At 47.3% G+C, this 20,706-nt stretch overlaps 1 protein-coding gene across 13 annotated transcripts in view; it reads right to left on the bottom strand.

Moving 5' to 3' along the window:
• The window catches only part of CSK (C-terminal Src kinase), a 914,950-nt gene that overhangs the window by 133,811 nt on the left and 760,433 nt on the right, over positions 1-20,706 (bottom strand). For all 13 annotated transcript variants that reach the window (XM_069624501.1, XM_069624495.1, XM_069624502.1 and 10 more), the window contains 3 exons: positions 5,347-5,446; positions 4,642-4,732; positions 4,408-4,481 (listed from right to left, as the gene is read on the bottom strand). In XM_069624501.1, coding sequence (XP_069480602.1) covers positions 4,408-4,481; positions 4,642-4,732; positions 5,347-5,446 — 265 coding nt within the window. The remainder of the gene's footprint in view (positions 1-4,407; positions 4,482-4,641; positions 4,733-5,346; positions 5,447-20,706) is intronic.

Genomic DNA, 20,706 nt, shown 5'->3' with positions numbered 1-20,706 from the left:
AGCTGCCAAAACCACGGAATTACCCCCAAGAAGTTGTTGAAAGTCACGCTACAGGTCTCCCCCTCAAAACTGCTGTTGAGAGACCCCGTCCATTGTCCTGCCCTCAGTCATTAGACTGAATGAAATCAGGTCGTCGGGTCCAGAGTTGCAACATTGAGGATCATTCAGCACAAACATTTTCTCCTCATCTAAGGTACTGTGGGGGGAAAGGATTTGCTGACCTGATTGGAAGAAGTCGCTCCAGAGCAATGGAGTGCACCTAGAGGTGTCCAGGATCACACCCCTCTTACCTCCGAATCAAGCCGCTGCTTGTGTCCCTTCATCAAGTCCTTAACAAGTCTCCCTTGCTAGTTGTTAACTTGCTGCTTCTATAACGCTAGAGACTGGAAGAAATCCACAGTTAATCTTTGTATCCTGCAGCTTCTCAAGACTTTGAGCCCTCCCCGAACTGCCTTTAGCTAGTGTTGCGTCTTGGGACTTAAAAGACTTACGGGGCAAGCAAACCCTCCCTAGAACCTTGAACCATGCTAATGTTACACTAACTAACCATTTTCCTCCCTTCAAGTGACTTTACTAAATGTGTAAATGTATTACTGTATGAACCGTTATTAGCAGGTGCGCGTAATAACCGATAATACGATGATTGTCTTTTCCCCTTCTAACGTTGTTAAAAACTTAACTGTGAACAAACACAAAAGTGAAAGTGCCCTTTGAAGTGTATTCTCAAATATTCCGAAGTGTTCTAGTGTAAACGTCTAAAGTATTTAAAGTGATTCTGGTGTAAATATAATAAATATATATTTTATATAAATTATAAGCGTAAGAGTTTCTTTGGTGTGCATGTCTAACTAAGGTTCAGTGTACTTACTGTGAGAAACCTGAAGGTGTCTCACCCGCTAGTCCCCGGAGACGCATCATCCAGGTGGCCAGGACACAGCCATCGCTATTGGATCAAGTTTCTGGGGGTGGACCAGTGGGGGAGGATCACCTTGATGCAGGGTCTTCTGGGAGTGGAAGTGGACACCGATGGATGAGACACGGTACCCCCTTCCTTATAATACCTTTTCCCCATCCTACCCCACAGGATACTTAGAAGCTTTACCCACTCTTTTCCGTCACAAACACTTTCTTACACTGTGAAAGACAGCAGACTAACACCAAAGCCGTTTATCTGACTTGTCCCAACACAAGGATCAGACAGAGTCAGGCAATTGACAATAACTACACACACCTGACGGCCCTTTCCCTTCCCCATAGGGAAAAGGCAGAGCACGAGATCACACTTTGGGCAAGGGCAAACGCACGAGGAGGCACCTATTCCAGGACGGCAGTTCAAACGGAGAAGAAAGGCGTCGAGACCGGTAAGGAAAGCAAGGAGGAAAGTGCCCTTGTCCTTTTCAACACAAGGCTGCGAAGCCTCCGTGAAAGGAATCCTAAGGCCGGGAACTACAGCTGACGTTTGGTGTAACAGATGTCAACGGTGCACAGGACCCCCCCTGCACTGATAACCGAGGCAGGGAGGCGCGCTTGCTACTGTGGTACCGTCCTTCACTCCAGGGACAAGAAACAACGAGGAGGTCAGCACAGCAGGCAAGTCGGAGGGAGAACCGATAGTAAAACTGGACGGTGTTGAATGAAGGTTGCAAACACCAACTTACTATGAACAAAGAACTTGTGTGCTACTGAACTTTTAACCCCAGGGAAAGACTAGTTGCAGAGTGGTCCGGCGCCATGTGGGCGTCCATTCGCAAGACTCTGACTGGTCCCCTTTTTTAGTAACAAGAGGCTGTAGGAAAGGCCGGCATACAGAATTAAGGTGGTCATACAAGGGTCGAGTCAAAATCACTTGTACAAGCGAAAGTCCTTAACCCATTACCAAAGTTGTGACATTGTGAAACAGGCATGTGCGCCCGACTGAGGGAAAACCCTGTATGAACAATAAATGTGATAAAGCCCGATGTGGGATAGAAAAAGCTAAGGGAAGTGAATCCTGCAAGGTATTAAGCAAAAGTGAACTGTGTGAAACTGGCAAATGTGAACCCGACTGAGGGAAGCCAGCGTTGCAAAAGGATCGAAGCCCGGTTGAGGGGGCTCTACGGATGAGGAGAAATCACACGACGGGAAGATGACTGAAAGGAACTTTTTGTTTGTTGTTTATAGTGTATCAGGCCCACTGAGGCAAAAGACTTGGTGTAAGGGAGACTTGGCCACAGAAGGCCCTGATAATTTGGAAACTAACTGCAAGCTTGTGCTGAAGAAGCCCAGTAGTGTGCTGTGCTCGAAAGTCCCGCCTTGTCCTGTGCTAAAAATGCAGGGAAGGGAGACTGCAGTTATACCATCCTGAATTATCATTTTTTGAACACTTAAAGAACTTTATTTTCTGGTGAACAATATCCCACACTATTTTGAAACTTAGCGGTAAGGATTGGCAACAGATTTTTTTAGTATAGGCCCTTTTTATTTGACAAGACGCCACATGGACTGCGTTATTATTATTTGATGGTCGTATCTTGCTCCCATCTTAGATTTAGGTTTAGAGTAGGCGTTTTCCTCACCCATTCATACAGTTTAATAAACACCCTGAACTGTGATCACTTGTGTGTCTTTACTGTTGCCACCATGAGTTCCTTACATTACCTACAGCTCTTATCTTCCTCTTAAGACTGACTGCTTTGCCACTCTAGGAAGGTTCTGAGTTAGTACATACTGATACTAAGAGTTTGAGATCTACAAAGCACTGGGATACCTTACTAAAGTCTTACTACCAATAGGACTATACAAAAACTCCCCTAATACTCCTCCCCGCAAAACAGCCTTTTCGACTGGATAACCATGCTCCCACCAACATTATACACACGTAATATACTAGAAACCTGTGGGTAGCATCATACTCCCCATTATCGTTTCTCCCATAAGTGCAAGTAGGACACCCTACCAACTTAACAGGCTCTGCAAATCTGTCCCTTTGAGTTTTCAGCATAAGGTGGGCCAGATCTACTTACTGTTGTGCAGCCTTACCCGGATTACTAGTCCTACAGCTAAAACAGACAGATCACAAAACATCCATACTTCTGACCACACACTGGCAAGTCACAGTCAAGGTGAGGCGAATGACTGGCAAGAAATCAATATAAGACTACAGGATCTTAACCAACATACATCAAACTATAGAGCTACATAGCACCTATGATCATAGTGTGTGTCAGTACTCTCACTAGGCTTTCACTGTTCTGTTCTTCCTTTCTAGATCTCATCTTTAAGTCTTTCTGTTCTGAGGCAGGTTCAGTGTGGGTGGGAGGTGCCAAAGGCATTAACGAATAACATTTTTTTAAATCATTTCTTTCCAACCAAGAAAAAGTCTAAAACGAGCACATATGAGGTATGCCAAATCAGGGTAATATTAAAGCCGAGCCATGCAGATTCAGGCCTACTTCCTTGTTACTAGGAGAACTGCTGTGCCACCTCTTTGGGCCTAAACTGTACGAATAAGTTACTCTAAGAGGAACAGGGTAGGGTCCCTGCTGGGTTTGAAAATGGTCAGAGGTTTTCCTCCAGACTTCCATGTGAAGGGTGTAAAATGAGAGCTCTGCAGCTGTAGTATTCTCTTGTATTTACAGATCTTTTTTATATTTTCCAAACTTGTGTCCACATCTGGAAAAAAAGTCAAGTACAATGAAAGTAGATCCAAATGAAACCGTATTTTCTTTGTTCCAATCATTCCAGAATGTTAAGTCGCTGGCATCTGCACTGCATACACAGTTAATGTTTCCTAGCTGCCATATTGATGGCATTAATAGTGTTTGTGAGCAATTTATTTACGAATGGTCTACACTGTTCAGGAAGTATCACTCATCTAGCTTCCCCGGTACTTTCAAATCTAACATTATACCACCTGATGGAGGGGTGCTTAGAGCGCTTCCGCTCAGAAACCTCACAGATGCGGTCTCACCTGCAGGGACATGTTATTCCATAGCTAGTAAAAATGTAAGCAATTTTCCACGGCCACAAGAAAAACAACATGTGGTGGATACGAAAAGGGATAAGTCCTTTCCTAAACCTTAATAAAATGTGGCTAGATTTCCCTTTAAAAAGGCACACTGTGTTGCTGGGATCTACTGCCAGGCCAGTCCACTAACAAAATGCACCATTTGTGCACAGCCACCCACATAATGCAGTGGGGGTCTGTGCCTCACTCTCAAGGCCAAGCAGCTTTCAAGCGAGCCCTGAAACTTGCAGGGTGTCAAATAATCCTTAAAGGTACAAAGAGTGGCAAACATTAACTCATGTCCCCCCACTCACACATGCAGCATGTGAGGTACAAAGCAACACCCAATCCGCTTTGACGAGATCATTGTAGCTAGCCAAGCCCATCAAACCCTCCATGCAAATACTGACAGTAATACTTACAAAGAGAACTTCAGAAGACAGTCTCCACCAAGCACAGCTCGACCTCGTGACCTCAGATAATCCACTAGACTTCCCTGCAAACAAGATGTGTAAGGAACACGATGAATCCTCAAATTCCCCACTAAATGCTTAGGTGGAAATAAATATAGACAGCAAGGTGGGATGGTATGAGGATGGAGTTTCTTTACACTTTACCTATGGCATTGGAGAATACACACACACACACAAACACACCTTGGCCATGAACTCGGTGACAATGTAGAGACTGCTCTTATCCTCTAAGATCACCCCAAGGAGTTGAACAAGGTTCTTGTGCCTGAGTTGCCTGTAAAAAAAAACTGAGATCACATTGATGCAATCACAGGCAGACGTCTTTCACGATCAGAAAGAGCAAGGGAAAATAAAAAACAGGTCTGTGAGGATGAGGCAAAGCAGGATATGGCAGTGCAGGAAGGGAACATTATGGAGAGCAAAATGGACCAGAGTAGAGGGCAAGTGAATGCCGCAATTGAATAGGACATGGGAACTTGGAACATAAAGGAAAACTAGACACAGACCATCAGGAAATAAGTAGATGTAAGAGAAACTGAAGACAGAGTCAAGCAAGAGTCATTAACAATAATCACAAGAGCATACCCAAACGCAAATACGAGATACTAGTTACAATCCAGACACAGATCGAGAGGTAGGACTTAAACACCTTTGAGAGCATTGCAAAAGTGGACACTGAGAAGGAGAACAAGAGAAAGTGAAAAAGAAAGGCATGCAAGAAGGAAACAGTGACTACAGGAGAAACATACAAGTGAAACTTGAAAATGTGGAGAAGATAAACAGTGAGGAGTTTGTTTCTTTAATAATGTGATCACAAACACTGTTGAAAATGAAACCTTGGGAATAAGAAATGAGATCCTAGGCCGTCACGGTCAAACAATCACTTACGTCATAACCAATGCTTCTGCAACAAAGGCTTGGGCCGTGGCATCATTCTTTATGCATTTAACAGCAACTTTGTTTCCTTGGTATTCTCCAAGCATTACATCTGAAAGGAGAAGAAATGGGCAATGGAAGAGCTTGTTATTTTTAACTTACAGTGGATTTGGTTGAATCAAATGTGCCATCTGCACAAAACAAATGAACTCTAGGTGCAGTGGTAGCAGGGGACAGTGCTGCTGGTGCTTGTAAAAAGGAAGGTCCAAATTATTTTCTGCACATTCTCAGAAAATGTTTTCCACCAAGGCATCAATGGGATTATCTGTTTTCGCTTTGGTGACACTGTGAACAGGGGAAATTTCCAGAAAAGTACAGTAGAAGGATTGGAGATGCAAAAATCAGAATATTTTGTAGATGCACTGTGAATGTCAAGTTGACCAATATCTTATGACCCAACGCTAACAAAGACATTTTAGGGATTTTCATACAGATTGTGAGGCTTCCCTCAAAAGAACATTTGGTGAGAGAGTTGTGGATTTTATTGATACCTGCTACAAGAAGTCGTAGACAAATTGCAGTGAGGCTGCATTGTGGTAACAATACCTGAAACAGCAATGTTATCATACTAAGGAATACATAAAACGCGTCAGATATGTGTACTTTCAATGAGAATTACTGCACCATCAAAATGCCACCCAGATGGATATTTACTCATTGCAATGAAGCTTTGTATTGCTCTTTTGTTCTGTTATGTACAGTGCTTGGTATGCTTTTGGGCAAGGTTCAAGCCACATCACACCTTAAATAAAAGAAATGAATATATTCCATGATCTGTGTCACATTGTCTGTGGAAGGTGTGGGGTGGGGGGGTTATGTTGGGTGAGATGGACGCACCCTGATCTTTGGTCCTTCTCCTTCGGACAGGCTAATGTGGGAGGTTGGAACCCAGAAGCTACATTTTACAGGCACCATACAGGTTGGAGACCTAGAGAGAGAGCTTCGTTCAGGGAACTGTGGGATTAGGAGCAAAGTGGATCTTGGGACTAGCTTCGGGCTCCTACAGTTGGTGGGCCTGGCAGTACCCAACCGGTCTGTCCAAGTTCCTCAAAAGGAAGATAGCAAGGAGAACACTGCACTCTATCACATGCACAGTGACCCCACACTCCTGGCTAGGGTTAACAGAGGGCTTGTCAGGAAGGAACTAATCCATACTTGCTTCACCAGACTGAAAAGATGACACCTAGCACTGCCAAATGTTCGTGTGAAGCCAGAGAGCACCGCCATCCCTTAAATTCCACAGGTATTGTACACTGCAGCCTGCAGGACTGCTAATGCCGAACCCTAACCAAGTTCTATTCCTCCTTTTTAACCAAGAACCTTCTAAAGAAAAGTGCACCAGTAACTGTGATACAGTGCTAGGTAGGATTACACATTAATATAACACATATAGTCTATGGATGTCCATTGCCCTTAAGATACCAGAGTAAACTTGGACCAGTTGGTAACAGAACTCACAGATAACGGTGGGGCTGGTGGGTAGACTCCAAATCTTGTATGGGGTCCCCCAGCAATCCCACTACTGGCTTTGTCCCGCTTGAATCCTATGGGATGATATTTGTAATACTTGTGAAGTCCCTTGAGTAAATGTGACTATTTACTTTAATCACTTTGTTAGGTAACATCGGTTCAGGGGCTAGAGAGCTAAAGCAATATGCAGACGTAGTATGGACTTTAAATTGTTAAAGCCTTAATAGGTGCCTAATCCTAGTTTTCCTTTCTCACTTTAAACTGTAATAATTTCCTTGTGTATTGCGAAGTAGAACATTATGGTGGGATAGTTGGCAGTTCCAGCGCATTCTGTGAGGAGGGGGCTGCTTATTTTATGTCGTCTCTGCCCACTGCCGCTTGATTGACTCTTTCTAAGCATAGCTGGCAGTTCCAGCAGTACTGTGTGGGGAATTGGTTGCTCATTTTTCTGTCTCCGCCCACTGCCCCTAAATAGGCACTTTACAAGCATAGAGGGCAGTTGCAACAGTTCCTGTGGCTGAACTGGACATGGACAAGGTCCCTGGATTAACCTGTGCTTATTTTTACTGATGATATAACGCCTGCCAATCATTGCTGGCTCCAGCGTCTCCCATTGTGCTCTTTGTGACAGACCACCTGGTTTGATGTGGCATAAATTCTGACAAGGGCACCAGAGATGGTTTGGGCACCAGTTGCCTTTAAATTCAGAGCTCTAGAAACATTGTTTCGTTTAAAGTGTTGTTGGTGTCCACTTTGGAAACCCTTACTGTTTTTGTGCACATATATTTTTGTGTAACTTGATTGTCAGGTCCTGTTCTGTCCCATTCCACACATGGCGATGTTGAAAACATTCTTCCACTCTGGCAAACCAGATAGATGGTGGAGAAAAAAAACATCGGGCAGTTTAGTTTATTACTTGTATAGCGCACCTCACCCAGGCGTATCTGGGTGCTTATGCTTAGGTACATGGTGGGTTACAGAAACAACACATTACAGTCAGAAACAACAAGGTTCACAGATAATCCAAGCAGCGGATGAGGTGGGCTACAAATCACCTTGCATGCAAGACCAACAAGTTTCCTAAAAGAAACAGCTAAGCAGGCAATCATATTTACAAACAGAAATACCATCAGTCATATTTACAGAGGAATATACAATACAATCTCTAAATGTACGATCCCCGTGCCGGGTTTGGACATGCTAGGAGACCGTTTGAACTAGGAGCCATGTTTTGGTTTTGGTTCTGGCTCCGAAGGACCAGAACGATGGCTCTGATCTAATGTCAGGGGGGAGTGAGTTCAAGCATTTGGCCGTTAACACTGGGAAGCTGGATCCTCCAGCTGTTTTTAAGTTGTATTTTGGGATGGTGAGTTGGTTGAGGTAGTTGAATCTGGTGGGTCTGTTGGTCTGATGTCTCGAGATTTTAACTGTATTTAGGGGCCGTGTTTTCCAGGCCCTTGTGGGTGAGGTCAAGAGACCGAAGTGTGATTCTGTCATGGATGGGTAACCAACGATCTTCTCTTCTAAAAGATGAGATGATTGGAGCAAGGGATATTTAGGGCCGCTCTTAAGGCATTATTCTGCAGAACCTACAGTTTGTTTAGGTTATGCACGGATGACCCAGGGAAAAGAGTATTACAGTAGTATAGCTTAGAGAGGATCAGTACTCTAGCTAGAGTAATGCAACTGTTGGTAGATAAGAAAGGCTTGCAGGCATTGACAAGTTTGTTAGTGTAGGCCGTGGAGGAGGCTATGGAGTGAACTTGTTTTTTAGCGTCCGAGTGGAGTCTAGGTAGATGCCCAGTGTTTTGACTTCCTTTGAAACTTCGATGGCGTTCCCATCAATGATGAATGCATCATCATAGCATTTGTCTAATTTGTTTAAACGAGTTTGGGAACCAATGGTCAGTAGTTTGGTTTTATCATCGTTTAAACAGACTGAGTAGCCATCCAGGCTTGGATCTCTAAACAGATGTCGTTGATCATTTTGGTGTCTTTAGTATAGCATCCAGTGAAAGTGATGAAAATCTGGGTGTCATCCGCATAATTTGTGTAAGTGACATCCAGATTGTCAAGACGGTCAAATAGAAGCTTCGTAAATATATTGTACAGCGTTGGCGAGACACAAGATCCATGTGGGACTCCACAATTGATGGGAACTGGAGACACAGAAGCTGAAGGTGAGAAGACTCTGGTGGTTCTGTTAGAGAGGAAGGGTTAGATCCAATTGGCTGCACTTGGTGAAAAGGGTGCTGCTGAGGTTAGGTGTTGAGTCAAGATTTTATTGTCTACCAGGTCGAAGGCTGCTGATATATCTAAGAGAAGGAGGATGGTCAACTTGCCTTTATCTTTAAGTTCGTCCATCTGAATCTTTAGATCTAACAGCGGTGTCTCAGTGCCGTGTAAGTCATTGTCTTCAAGGTGTCTTTGGATTTGTATATAGGCCGCGCGGGCCAGAATCTTTAAGAGGAAAGGGACTGTTGTGATGCGCTTATAATTTGTGGGAAGGTTAGGGTCTAGATTGGGCTTTTTAAGAGGATCTGCGTGAAATTACCGAGTTGAAAAGTCTGACCACCAAAAGTCTGTTTTTTTCAATATGAGAATGCATTACTTACCGTAAAAGCATTTCTGATGATTGTATCTGCTTAGATTCACATGCTGTGCATAGGTCCGACATCCAGTGGTCACTGCGGAGTATTGCATTTTGTTTTTCGTAGTCGAAAAGGGGACGTCGACAAGGCGTGTCTGAAACACTATCCCTATAGTGACGTGCGTTGTACCCACAATCCCTCACGCGTCGAGGTCCCTCTGTTTGTATTTTTCTGCCCTGAGGGAGCCTTCTAGACATGAGTGAGTACAGAAAAGAGAGAGATATATAAAGGAAGTCTATGTTCCTTCCATCCGAGCGGGGAGGAAGGGCGGGCGCATGTGAATCTAAGCAGATACAATCATCAGAAATGCTTTTACGGTAAGTAATGCATTCTCTTCTGATGTTTGTTAATCTGCTTAGAATCACATGCTGTGCATAGACTAGCGAGCAGTACCCGGAGTTGGCGGTGGGTTATGAGAAGGAACAGTAGAGAAAAGGTGTCGTAATACTGCCTGTCCCACCTGGGAGTCAGATCTAGAGTGTGTATCTAGACAGTAGTGTTTTGTAAAGGTGTGCACAGAACTCCAGGTAGCCGCTTTGCAGATGGACTCAAGGGGAACATTTGCAATGAATGCTATGGATGCCCCCGTGCCTCGAGTAGAGTGTGCTCTTGGCCTAAAGGGCAGTTCTCTCTTAGCAAGAGTATAGCAGAGAGTGATGCATTGAACAATCCATCTAGAAATAGTGGATTTTGAAACTGCATCTCCTTCTCTTCCTGCTGCCACCGAGACGAAGAACTGATTAGTCTTCCTCAGTGGTCTGGTTCTTTCCATGTAGAACATGACCGCTCTGCGTACATCTAGTGTGTGCAGAGTCCTTTCTCCCAAATTGGAAGGATTTTGAAAGAACGTTGGTAGTTCTATAGATTGGTTTACGTGGAATTTAGAAATAAATTTCGGAGCAAACCTAGGGTGAGTGCGTAGAACCACTTTATCTTTGTGAACTGTAACGAAGGGGTCTAGAATAGAAAGAGCCTGAAGTTCACTTACTCTCCTGATGGAGGTGATAGCTATTAAAAAAGCAGTCTTAAGCGTGAGGTGTTTAAGAGATGCTTTGTGCATGGGTTCGAATGGAGAGCCCATGAGTCTGGTAAGTACCACATTAAGGTCCCATCCGGGAGCTGGGTCAGCTATCGGGGGGTGTATTCTCTTTACTCCCTCCATGAAGGCCTTTATAACAGGGATCCTCCACCACGACACTTTGAGTTGGGAAGTGGTGTATGCAGAAAGTGCAGCTAGGTGGACTTTAATGGAGTTAAACACTAGACCTGAATCCAATAGGTGGGTCAGGTATAGGACCACATGTGTGGGAGAGCAGTCAATAGGGTTGATGCTTTTACTCCTGCACCAGATGACAAATCTTTTCCACTTGCTAGAATAGCAGTGGCGAGTGTTCGGTTTTCGGGCTTCCCTGAGGATGTCCATGCATCTTTGCGGGAGTTGTAGATGTCCGAACTCTATGATCTCAGGAGCCAAGCTGCTAAGTTCATGTTCTGGGGGCATGGATGCAGAGTCCTGCCTTTGTCCTGAGACAGCATGTTGTACGGGCAGGGGAGTTTTACTGGGGGGGATAGAGACATCTCCATCAAGTGAGCGAACCATGGTTGTCGTGCCCACATTGGGGCCACTAGTATCATGGTCACTTGTTCCTGGTGCATCTTGTGCACCACTTTGTTGAGAAGGGGAGTCGGGGGAAAAGCGTAAACAAATTTCCCTGACCATTGCATCGACAGACCGTTCCCCTTGGATTGGTTCTGGGGGTACCTGGAGGCGTAACTTAGGCATTGTGAGTTTTCCAGGGTTGCGAACAGGTCTATTTCTGGGAATCCCCATTGTGTGAAGACGTCGAAGACGATGTCTTCGTGCAGGCGCCATTCGTACTCTTTGGGCAGGGGGAAATCTCTGCTGAGACTGTCTGCTAGCAGATTGAGTTCCCCGGGTACATGTAGTGATAGTAGGAACATGTCCTGTTTGAGAGCCCACTTCCATATATTCTGGGCCAGCTTGGACAGGCCTGGAGAGTGGGTGCCCCCTTGCTTGTTGATGTAGTACATGGCTGTGGTGCTGTCTATAAGGACCATTACTGTTTTGCCTTGTAGGTGTTCCTGGAAGGCTCTTAGCGCCTTGAACACAGCTAGTAGCTCCAGTAGATTTATGTGTTTGGATGCTACGTTCGGAGTCCACACTCCGTGAGCAGTCTGATGGGATAGGTGCGCCCCCCATCCTGTGAGGGATGCGTCTGTGGTTAGAGTGGCTTCCGCCGCGGGTGTGGCAAAGGGTTTCCCTTTTTCCATGTTTTCCTTTGTCCACCACCGTAGCGAGAGAACTAAGGCCTGCGAGACCACAACTAGATCCTCCCATAGTCCGCTGGCCTGACACCACTGGCTGTTGAGCCACTCTTGCATTGGGCGCATGCGCAGGCGCGCGTGAGGTACTAAATAAATACACGACGCCATCATTCCTAGCAAGCGCATTGCTTTGCGTACCGTCACCTCTCGACCGGTTACATATTGAGGGATTTGAAACAGCATGTTTTGGACCCTCTCTTTGGAGGGGAAGACGAGGCCGTCCTTTGTTTGAATTAGAGCCCCTAGGAATTGCTTGATTTGACTGGGGTCTAAACTGGACTTCTTTTCGTTGATGGAGAAGCCCAACTGGAACAAAAGGTCTACTGTCTTTTGGGTATTGGAGAAGCATGTTTCGTAAGAATCCCCTGTTATGAGCCAGTCGTCGAGGTAAGGGTAAACTGGGATGGACAACCTGCGCAGGTGGGCCGCTGCCACTGCCAGCACCTTCATGAATACCCTTGGTGCTGATGCTATGCCGAAGGGTAGCACTTTGAACTGGTAGTGTTTGCCCTCTATCATGAACCTGAGGTATTTTCTGTGCGCTGGCAACATTAAAATATGAAAGTATGCATCTTTCATGTCCAATGTTGTCATGTAATCTCCCTGAGAAAGCAGTGGGATTACTTCCTGTAAGGTTACCATACGAAACTTTTGGGGTTTGATAAACTTGTTCGCTGGGCGCAGATCTAATACAGGGCGCATGGTTAGATCCTTTTTGGGTACAAGGAAGTACACTGAATAAATACCTTCCGTTACCTGAGATAGAGGCACGACCTCTATGGCTCCTTTTTCCAGCAGTTGTTGTACTTCTTGGAGAAGGATGGCAAGATGTTCCGGTGTCATGTGACGTCCCCTCGGGGGTCTGTAGGATGGGGAACTGTTGAATTCGATACAGTATCCGTGGGCTACGGTGGACAGTACCCAACGGTCTGACGTTATCTCCTCCCATGCAGGAAGAAAGGATGTTATCCGGCCCCCGACCGGTGTTGCATGGGAGGGGACGCGAATCTTCGCGTCACTTGGAGTTGTTGGGGGCTTGGGAGCCCCTAGGGGTGGATCCCCGACCCCTCCCTTTGCCCCGGCGTTGGCCTCTTTGGCTGAACTGCCCACTATTGGTTTGGTAATTGGTGGCAGGGTATTGCTGATGTTGATTTTGTTGTTGTTGTTGGCGTTGGCCACGAAAAAAGCGTTTGTTGCCATAGCCGCGCCTGGTAGTGGGCTTAGAGATTTGGTCAAGAGTCTTGATAGTGTCGAACTCTTTTTTAGCCATCTCTAGGGCTTCATCTACCGCTTTTCCGAAGAGGTTAGCGTCCTCGACAGGTTTATTTATCAAAGACGCCTGTGTCTCTGGTTTAAAGCCTGAGTTGCGCAGCCATACATGGCGCTTTAGGAGTATTCCTTGTACCAAGGAACGTCCTGCTGTTTCTGCCGCGTCCAGAGAGTTTTTAACAATGCTCTGGTTCACTTGGGTTCCTTCGCCAATAGTTGACAGTAGGCGCGTACGTAAAGGCTCCGGTGCTTCCTCGGCGTCTTTTCGCAGTTTGGCCCACTGCGCGTCTGCGTAGCTTGCAAGCAAGGAATTGTTGTTGGCAATTCTTGCTGAGAAGGCAGCCGAGGAAGTAACTCTTTTTGCAAGGGCATATAGCCTCTTGCCCTCCTTGTCAGGGGGTGCCTCACTGGTGGAAAGTGGTACCCCTGCCCTCTTTCTAGTATTAGATACCACTAGGGAATCCGGAATGGAATGTCCCCTAATGTAGAGGGGGTCTGAGGGTGAAGGAGTGAAAAGTTTTTCAATCCGTGGATTGACCCCTCTGATCATTGCGGGAGTGGACAGCGAAGGTATGATCCTTCTCTTCACTGAAGCGAGGAGTGGAATGGTCTGGCTGACCGGGGGTTTTTCTTTAATCACTCTTTCTACAAAGTCCAATTCTGGAGAGAGTTCCCCGGTGTCGAGTTCGAAATGCGCTGCTGCTTTGCGCAACAGTGCATTGAACGTGGGCTGATCGTCAATTGGAGACGTGTTCCTAACTGGAGAATTGTCCGGAGGAGTTAGGTTTAGGACATCAGTGTCGGAATACACTGATGGTGATTGCCAGGGGTGTGAAGGTCCCTCTTCTGGGTTAACCCCGAAGCCTTCTTCTATAATGTCTGTTCTGTCTTCCAGACATTCCTCCTGGTTCTGTTCTTCATTGTCCATGAAATCATCTTCTTCCTCGAAGTCTTGTTCCTCCCCAGTGAGGTCATATACATCTTGGAAGTCTGAGGCTGTGTCCTGCTGGGGATCGACTAGCCTCGGATTTTTGGCCCTGGGGTCCTCCTGAGGCCCTTCTCTGGTCCTCTTGTGAGTTTGAGAGGCCTGGGTGCTCATGAACCTTTCCATCCTCTCCATACAGAGGTGGAGTCTTTCCATTGTTTCATGGGGTACCCCAGAGCGGTCTGGCGGGGGAAACATAGGGTTATATCTAACTCGAAATGGCTCGACCTCTCCCAAAACGTCGAGGAAAGTGTCCCGTCGCCCTCCGAAAAACCTTCAGGTGTGTCGGGAGACTCCCTGACTGAAGGGGGTAGTCCCTGCTTCCCTTCGGGCTTTTTCGGCGTATCCTTTAACTTATGCGTAACGCTCGACGAAATCTTCGGCGTACGCTTTTGGGCGTCGGCTACAGCGATCCTTGCTAAGCTATCGGCGACTCGCTTGTCGGCGACTCGTTTGTCGGCGGAAGCTTGAGTTTTCGACGCTATGGGTATCGAACGCTCTACGGCGGTCTGCGCTTTCTGTTGATGCGCACCGGCCGATGGTTTGGTGGCAGCGCCCTTGTTTGCCGAAAGCCCAATCGCAGGTCGCGGCTGCGGTTGCGAGAGGGGCTTCGAACCCGAACGGTCCGAGGAGGCCGCCGGTGGAACCTGCGTCTCCTTGGGCGCCGAAGGTCTTTTCGACTTCGTCGAAGAAGAGCCGTGGGTTGTGTGTTTATGTGGATCTTTGTGTGCGTCTGTGTCGCCGGGGTGTTCATCCCCATAAGCAGGGCGTGAGCCGAGCCTGTCGGGGCCGGGGACAGACGATGAAGCGCGTAAGCGCTCCTTAGAGGGGGTTTCGACTTCCGTAGCGGAGGTCGTGTTATCGCGTTCCTCCTCACTGTCGGTGGTAGCAGCGGCGGGTGAACCTTCGGCCTTCGACATCGCGTAGGCCGCCTACCTTTTAACCCTTCGGTCTTTTAGAGTTTTAGGCTTAAGAAGCCGACAAGCCGCGCACCCTTCCTCCTTGTGATCGAGGGGCAAGCAGCGGTTACACCGTGAGTGCTTGTCCTTCCAAGTGAATTTGCCTTTACAAAGTGGGCAAAACCTAAACGGTGTCCTCTCCATAGCCGAGGCAATAAATCGCGATAAACACCCCAAGGGAAAGGAAGGGGAAAGGGAAAGGCATTCTCAGAAAAGACCCAGAGATGTCCCACGACCCCACTCTCCCTACTGTATATGGCCTGCGAGGCCAGGCCACGTGTTCGGCAGCGCCGAAGGATTTCTTCCGCTCGACCCTCCGTCGAAGATTCTTTTCGGCGGAGAACAGCTTACAACTGCGTCGAGGGAGGGATTATTAATATTATATAAAAAACGACCAAAGGTCGAGGAGTTGCAATGTCTCTCGAGGAGCTCCGCGTGAAGGCGACCAGAAGCTGGGCGGAAAAAAACAATCTGAGGGACCTCGACGCGTGAGGGATTGTGGGTACAACGCACGTCACTATAGGGATAGTGTTTCAGACACGCCTTGTCGACGTCCCCTTTTCGACTACGAAAAACAAAATGCAATACTCCGCAGTGACCACTGGATGTCGGACCTATGCACAGCATGTGATTCTAAGCAGATTAACAAACATCAGAAATATATATATATATATATCAATGCATTACTTCCCGTAAAAGCATTTCTGATGGTTGTATCTGCTTAGATTCACATGCTGTGCATAGGTCCGACATCCAGTGGTCACTGCGGAGTATTGCATTTTGTTTTTCGTAGTCGAAAAGGGACGTCGACAAGGCGTGTCTGAAACACTATCCCTATAGTGATGTGCGTTGTACCCACAATCCCTCACGCGTCGAGGTCCATCTGTTTGTATTTTTCTGCCCTGAGGGAGCCTTCTAGACGTGAGTGAGTACAGAAAAGAGAGAGAGATATAAAGGAAGTCTATGTTCCTTCCTTCCGAGCGGGGAGGAAGGGTGGGCGCATGTGAATCTAAGCAGATACAACCATCAGAAATGCTTTTACGGTAAGTAATGCATTGTCTTCTGATGTTTGTTATTCTGCTTAGAATCACATGCTGTGCATAGACTAGCGAGCAGTACCCGGAGTTGGCGGTGGGTTATGAGAAGGAACAGTAGAGAAAAGGTGTCGTAATACTGCCTGTCCCACCTGGGAGTCAGATCTAGAGTGTGCATCTAGACAGTAGTGTTTTGTAAAGGTGTGCACAGAACTCCAGGTAGCCGCTTTGCAGATGGACTCAAGGGGAACATTTGCAATGAATGCTATGGATGCCCCCGTGCCTCGAGTAGAGTGTGCTCTTGGCCTAAAGAGCAGTTCTCTCTTAGCAAGAGTATAGCATAGAGTGATGCATTGAACAATCCATCTAGAAATAGCGGACTTTGAAATCGCATCTCCTTCTCTTCCTGCTGCCACCGAGACGAAGAACTGATTAGTCTTCCTCAGTGGTCTGGTTCTTTCCATGTAGAACATGACCGCTCTGCGTACATCTAGTGTGTGCAGAGTTCCTTCTCCCAAATTGGAAGGGTTTTGAAAGAACGTTGGCAGTTCTATAGATTGGTTTACGTGGAATTTAGAAATAAATTTCGGGGCAAACCTAGGGTGAGTGCGTAGAACCACCTTATCTCTGTGAACTGTAACAAAGGGGTCTAGAATAGAAAGAGCCTGAAGTTCACTTACTCTCCTGATGAAGGTGATAGCTATTAAAAAAGCAGTCTTAAGAGTGAGGTGTTTAAGAGATGCTTTGTCCATGAGTCTGGTAAGTACCACATTAAGGTCCCAACCGGGAGCTGGGTCAGCTATCGGGGGGTGTATTCTTTTTACTCCCTCCATGAAGGCTTTTATAACAGGGATCCTCCACCACGACACCTTCAGTTGGGAAGTGGTGTATGCAGAAAGTGCCGCTAGGTGGACTTTAATGGAGTTAAACACTAGACCTGAATCCAAAAGGTGGGTCAGGTATAGAACAACATGTGTGGGAGAGCAGTCAATAGGGTTGATGCTTTTACTCCTGCACCAGATGACAAATCTTTTCCACTTGCTAGAATAGCAGTGGCGAGTGTTAGGTTTTCTGGCTTCCCTGAGGATGTCCATGCATCTTTGCGGGAGCTGTAGATGTCCGAACTCTATGATTTCAGGAGCCAAGCTGCTAAGTTCATGTTCTGGGGGCATGGATGCAGAGTCCTGCCCTTGTCCTGAGACAGCATGTTGTACGGGCAGGGGAGTCTCACTGGGGGAGATAGAGACATCTCCATCAAGTGAGCGAACCATGGTGGACGGGCCCACATTGGGGCCACTAGTATCATGGTTACTTGTTCGTGGTGCATCTTGTGCACCACCCTGTTGAGAAGGGGAGTCGGGGAAAAGCGTAAACAAATTTCCCTGACCATTGCATCGACAGACCGTTCCCCTTGGATTGGTTCTGGGGGTACCTGGAGGCTTAACTTAGGCATTGTGAGTTTTCCAGGGTTGCGAACAGGTCTATTTCTGGGAATCCCCATTGTGTGAAGACGTCGAAGACGATGTCTTCGTGCAGGCGCCATTCGTACTCTTCGGGCAGGGGGAAATCTCTGCTGAGTCTGTCTGCCAGCAGATTGAGTTCCCCGGGTACATGTAGTGATAGTAGGAACATGTCCTGTTTGAGAGCCCACTTCCATATATTCTGGGCCAGCTTGGACAGGCCTGGAGAGTGGGTGCCCCCCTGCTTGTTGATGTAGTACATGGCTGTGGTGCTGTCTGTAAGGACCATTACTGTTTTGCCTTGTAGGTGTTCCTGGAAGGCTCTTAGCGCCTTGAACACAGCTAGTAGCTCCAGTAGATTTATGTGTTTGGATGCTACGTTCGGAGTCCACACTCCGTGAGCAGTCTGATGGGATAGGTGCGCCCCCCATCCTGTGAGGGATGCGTCTGTGGTTAGAGTGGCTTCCGCCGCGGGTGTGGCAAAGGGTTTCCCTTTTTCCATGTTTTCCTTTGTCCACCACCGTAGCGAGAGAACCAAGGCTTGCGAGACCACTACTAGATCCTCCCATAGTCCGCTGGCCTGACACCACTGGCTGTTGAGCCACTCTTGCATTGGGCGCATGCGCAGGCGCGCGTGAGGTACCAAATAAATACACGACGCCATCATTCCTAGCAAGCGCATTGCTTTGCGTACCGTCACCTCTCGACCGGTCACATATTGAGGGATCTGAAACAGCATGTTTTGGACCCTCTCTTTGGAGGGGAAGACGAGGCCGTCCTTTGTTTGAATTAGAGCCCCTAGGAATTGCTTGATTTGACTGGGGTCTAAACTGGACTTCTTTTCGTTGATGGAGAAGCCCAACTGGAACAAAAGGTCTACCGTCTTTTGGGTATTGGAGAAGCATGTTTCGTAAGAATCCCCTGTTATGAGCCAGTCGTCGAGGTAAGGGTAAACTGGGATGGACAACCTGCGCAGGTGGGCCGCTGCCACTGCCAGCACCTTCGTGAATACCCTTGGTGCTGATGCTATGCCGAAGGGTAGCACTTTGAACTGGTAGTGTTTGCCCTCTATCATGAACCTGAGGTATTTTCTGTGCGCTGGCAACATTAAAATATGAAAGTATGCATCTTTCATGTCCAATGTTGTCATGTAATCTCCCTGAGAAAGCAGTGGGATCACTTCCTGTAAGGTTACCATACGAAACTTTTGGGGTTTGATAAACTTGTTCGTTGGGCGCAGATCTAATACAGGGCGCATGGTTAGATCCTTTTTGGGTACAAGGAAGTACACTGAATAAATACCTTCCGTTACCTGAGATAGAGGCACGACCTCTATGGCTCCTTTTTCCAGTAGTAGTTGTACTTCTTGGAGAAGGATGGCAAGATGTTCCGGTGTCATGCGACGTCCCCTCGGGGTTCTGTAGGATGGGGAACTGTTGAATTCGATACAGTATCCGTGGGCTACGGTGGAAAGTACCCAACGGTCTGACGTTATCTCCTCCCATGCAGGAAGAAAGGATGTTATCCGGCCCCCGGATGTTGCATGGGAGGGGACGCGAATCTTCGCGTCACTTGAAGTTGTTGGGGGCTTGGGAGCCTCTGGGGGTGGATCCCCGACCTCTCCCTTTACCCCGACGTTGGCCTCTTTGGCTGTACTGCCCACTATTGGTCTGGTAATTGGTGGCAGGGTATTGTTGATGCTGACTTTGTTGTTGTTGTAGGCGTTGGCCACGAAAAAAGCGTTTGTTGCCATAGCCACGTCTGGTAGTGGGCTTAGAGATTTGGTCAAGAGTCTTGATAGTATCGAACTCTTTTTTGGCCATCTCTAGAGCTTCATCCACCGCTTTCCCGAAGAGGTTAGAGTCTTCCACCGGTTTATTTATTAAAAAGACGCCTGTGTCTCCAGTTTAAACCCTGAGTTGCGCAGCCATACATGGCGTTTTAGGAGTATTCCCTGCACCAGGGAACGTCCCGCTGTTTCTGCCGTGTCCAGAGAGTTTTTTACAATGCTCTGGTTCACTTGGGTTCCTTCGCCAATAGTTGAAAGTAGGCGTGTACGTAAAGGCTCCGGTGCTTCCTCGGCGTCCTTGCGCAGTTTGGCCCACTACGTGTCTGCATAGCTAGCAAGCAAAGAATTGTTGTTCGCAATTCTTGCTGAGAAGGCAGCCGAGGAAGTTACTCTTTTAGCAAGGGCATATAGCCTTTTGCCCTCCTTGTCAGGGGGTGCCTCACTGGTGGAAAGTGGTACCCCTGCCCTCTTTCTAGTATTAGATACTACTAGGGAATCTGGAATGGAATGTCCCCTAATGTAGAGGGGGTCTGAGGGTGAAGGAGTGAAAAGTTTTTCAATTCTCGGATTGACCCCTCTGATCAATGCGGGAGTGGCCAGCGAAGGGATGATTCTTCTCTTCACCGAAGCTAGGAGGGGAATGGTCTGGCTGACCGGGGGTTTTTCTTTAATTACTCTTTCCACAAAGTCTAATTCTGGAGAGAGCTCCCCAGTGTCCAGTTCGAAATGTGCTGCTGCTCTGCGCAACAGTGCATTGAAAGTGGGCTGATCGTCAATAGGAGACGTGTTCCTAACCGGTGAATTGTCAGGAGGATTTAGGTTTAGGACATCAGTGTCGGAATATACTGATGGGGATTGCCAGGGGTGCGAAGGTCCTTCTTCTGTGTTTTCTCCGAAGCCTTCTTCTATAATGTCTGGCTTGTCTTCCAGACATTCCTCCTGGTTCTGTCCTTCTTCATCGTCCATGAAATCATCCTCCTCCTCCAAGTATTTTTCCTCCCCAGTGAGGTCGTATACATTATGGAAGTCTGAGGCTGTGTCCACCTGGGGATCGACTAGCCTCGGATTTTTGGTGGCCCTGGGGTCCTCCTGAGGCCCTTCTCTAGTCCTCTTGGGAGTTTGAGAGGTCTGGGTATTAATAAAACTTTCCATCCTCTCCATACAGAGGTGGAGTCTTTCCATGGTTTCATGGGGTACCCCAGAGCGGTCTGGCGGGGGAAAAATAGAGTCATCTAGCTGGAAACGGCTCGACCTCTCCCAAAGCGTCGAGGAAAGTGTCCCGTCGCCCTCCGAAAAGCCTTCAAGTGTGCTGGGTGACCCCCCGATTGAAGAGGGTAGTCCCTGCCTTC

This window comes from Ambystoma mexicanum, chromosome 11 (genome assembly GCF_040938575.1).
Source record: "Ambystoma mexicanum isolate Mex_15411 chromosome 11, UKY_AmexF1_1, whole genome shotgun sequence".
Classification (NCBI taxonomy): Eukaryota; Metazoa; Chordata; class Amphibia; order Caudata; family Ambystomatidae; genus Ambystoma; species Ambystoma mexicanum.
The sequence above is the reverse complement of the archived record's forward strand: the minus strand, read 5'-3'. Positions and strand labels throughout refer to the sequence as shown.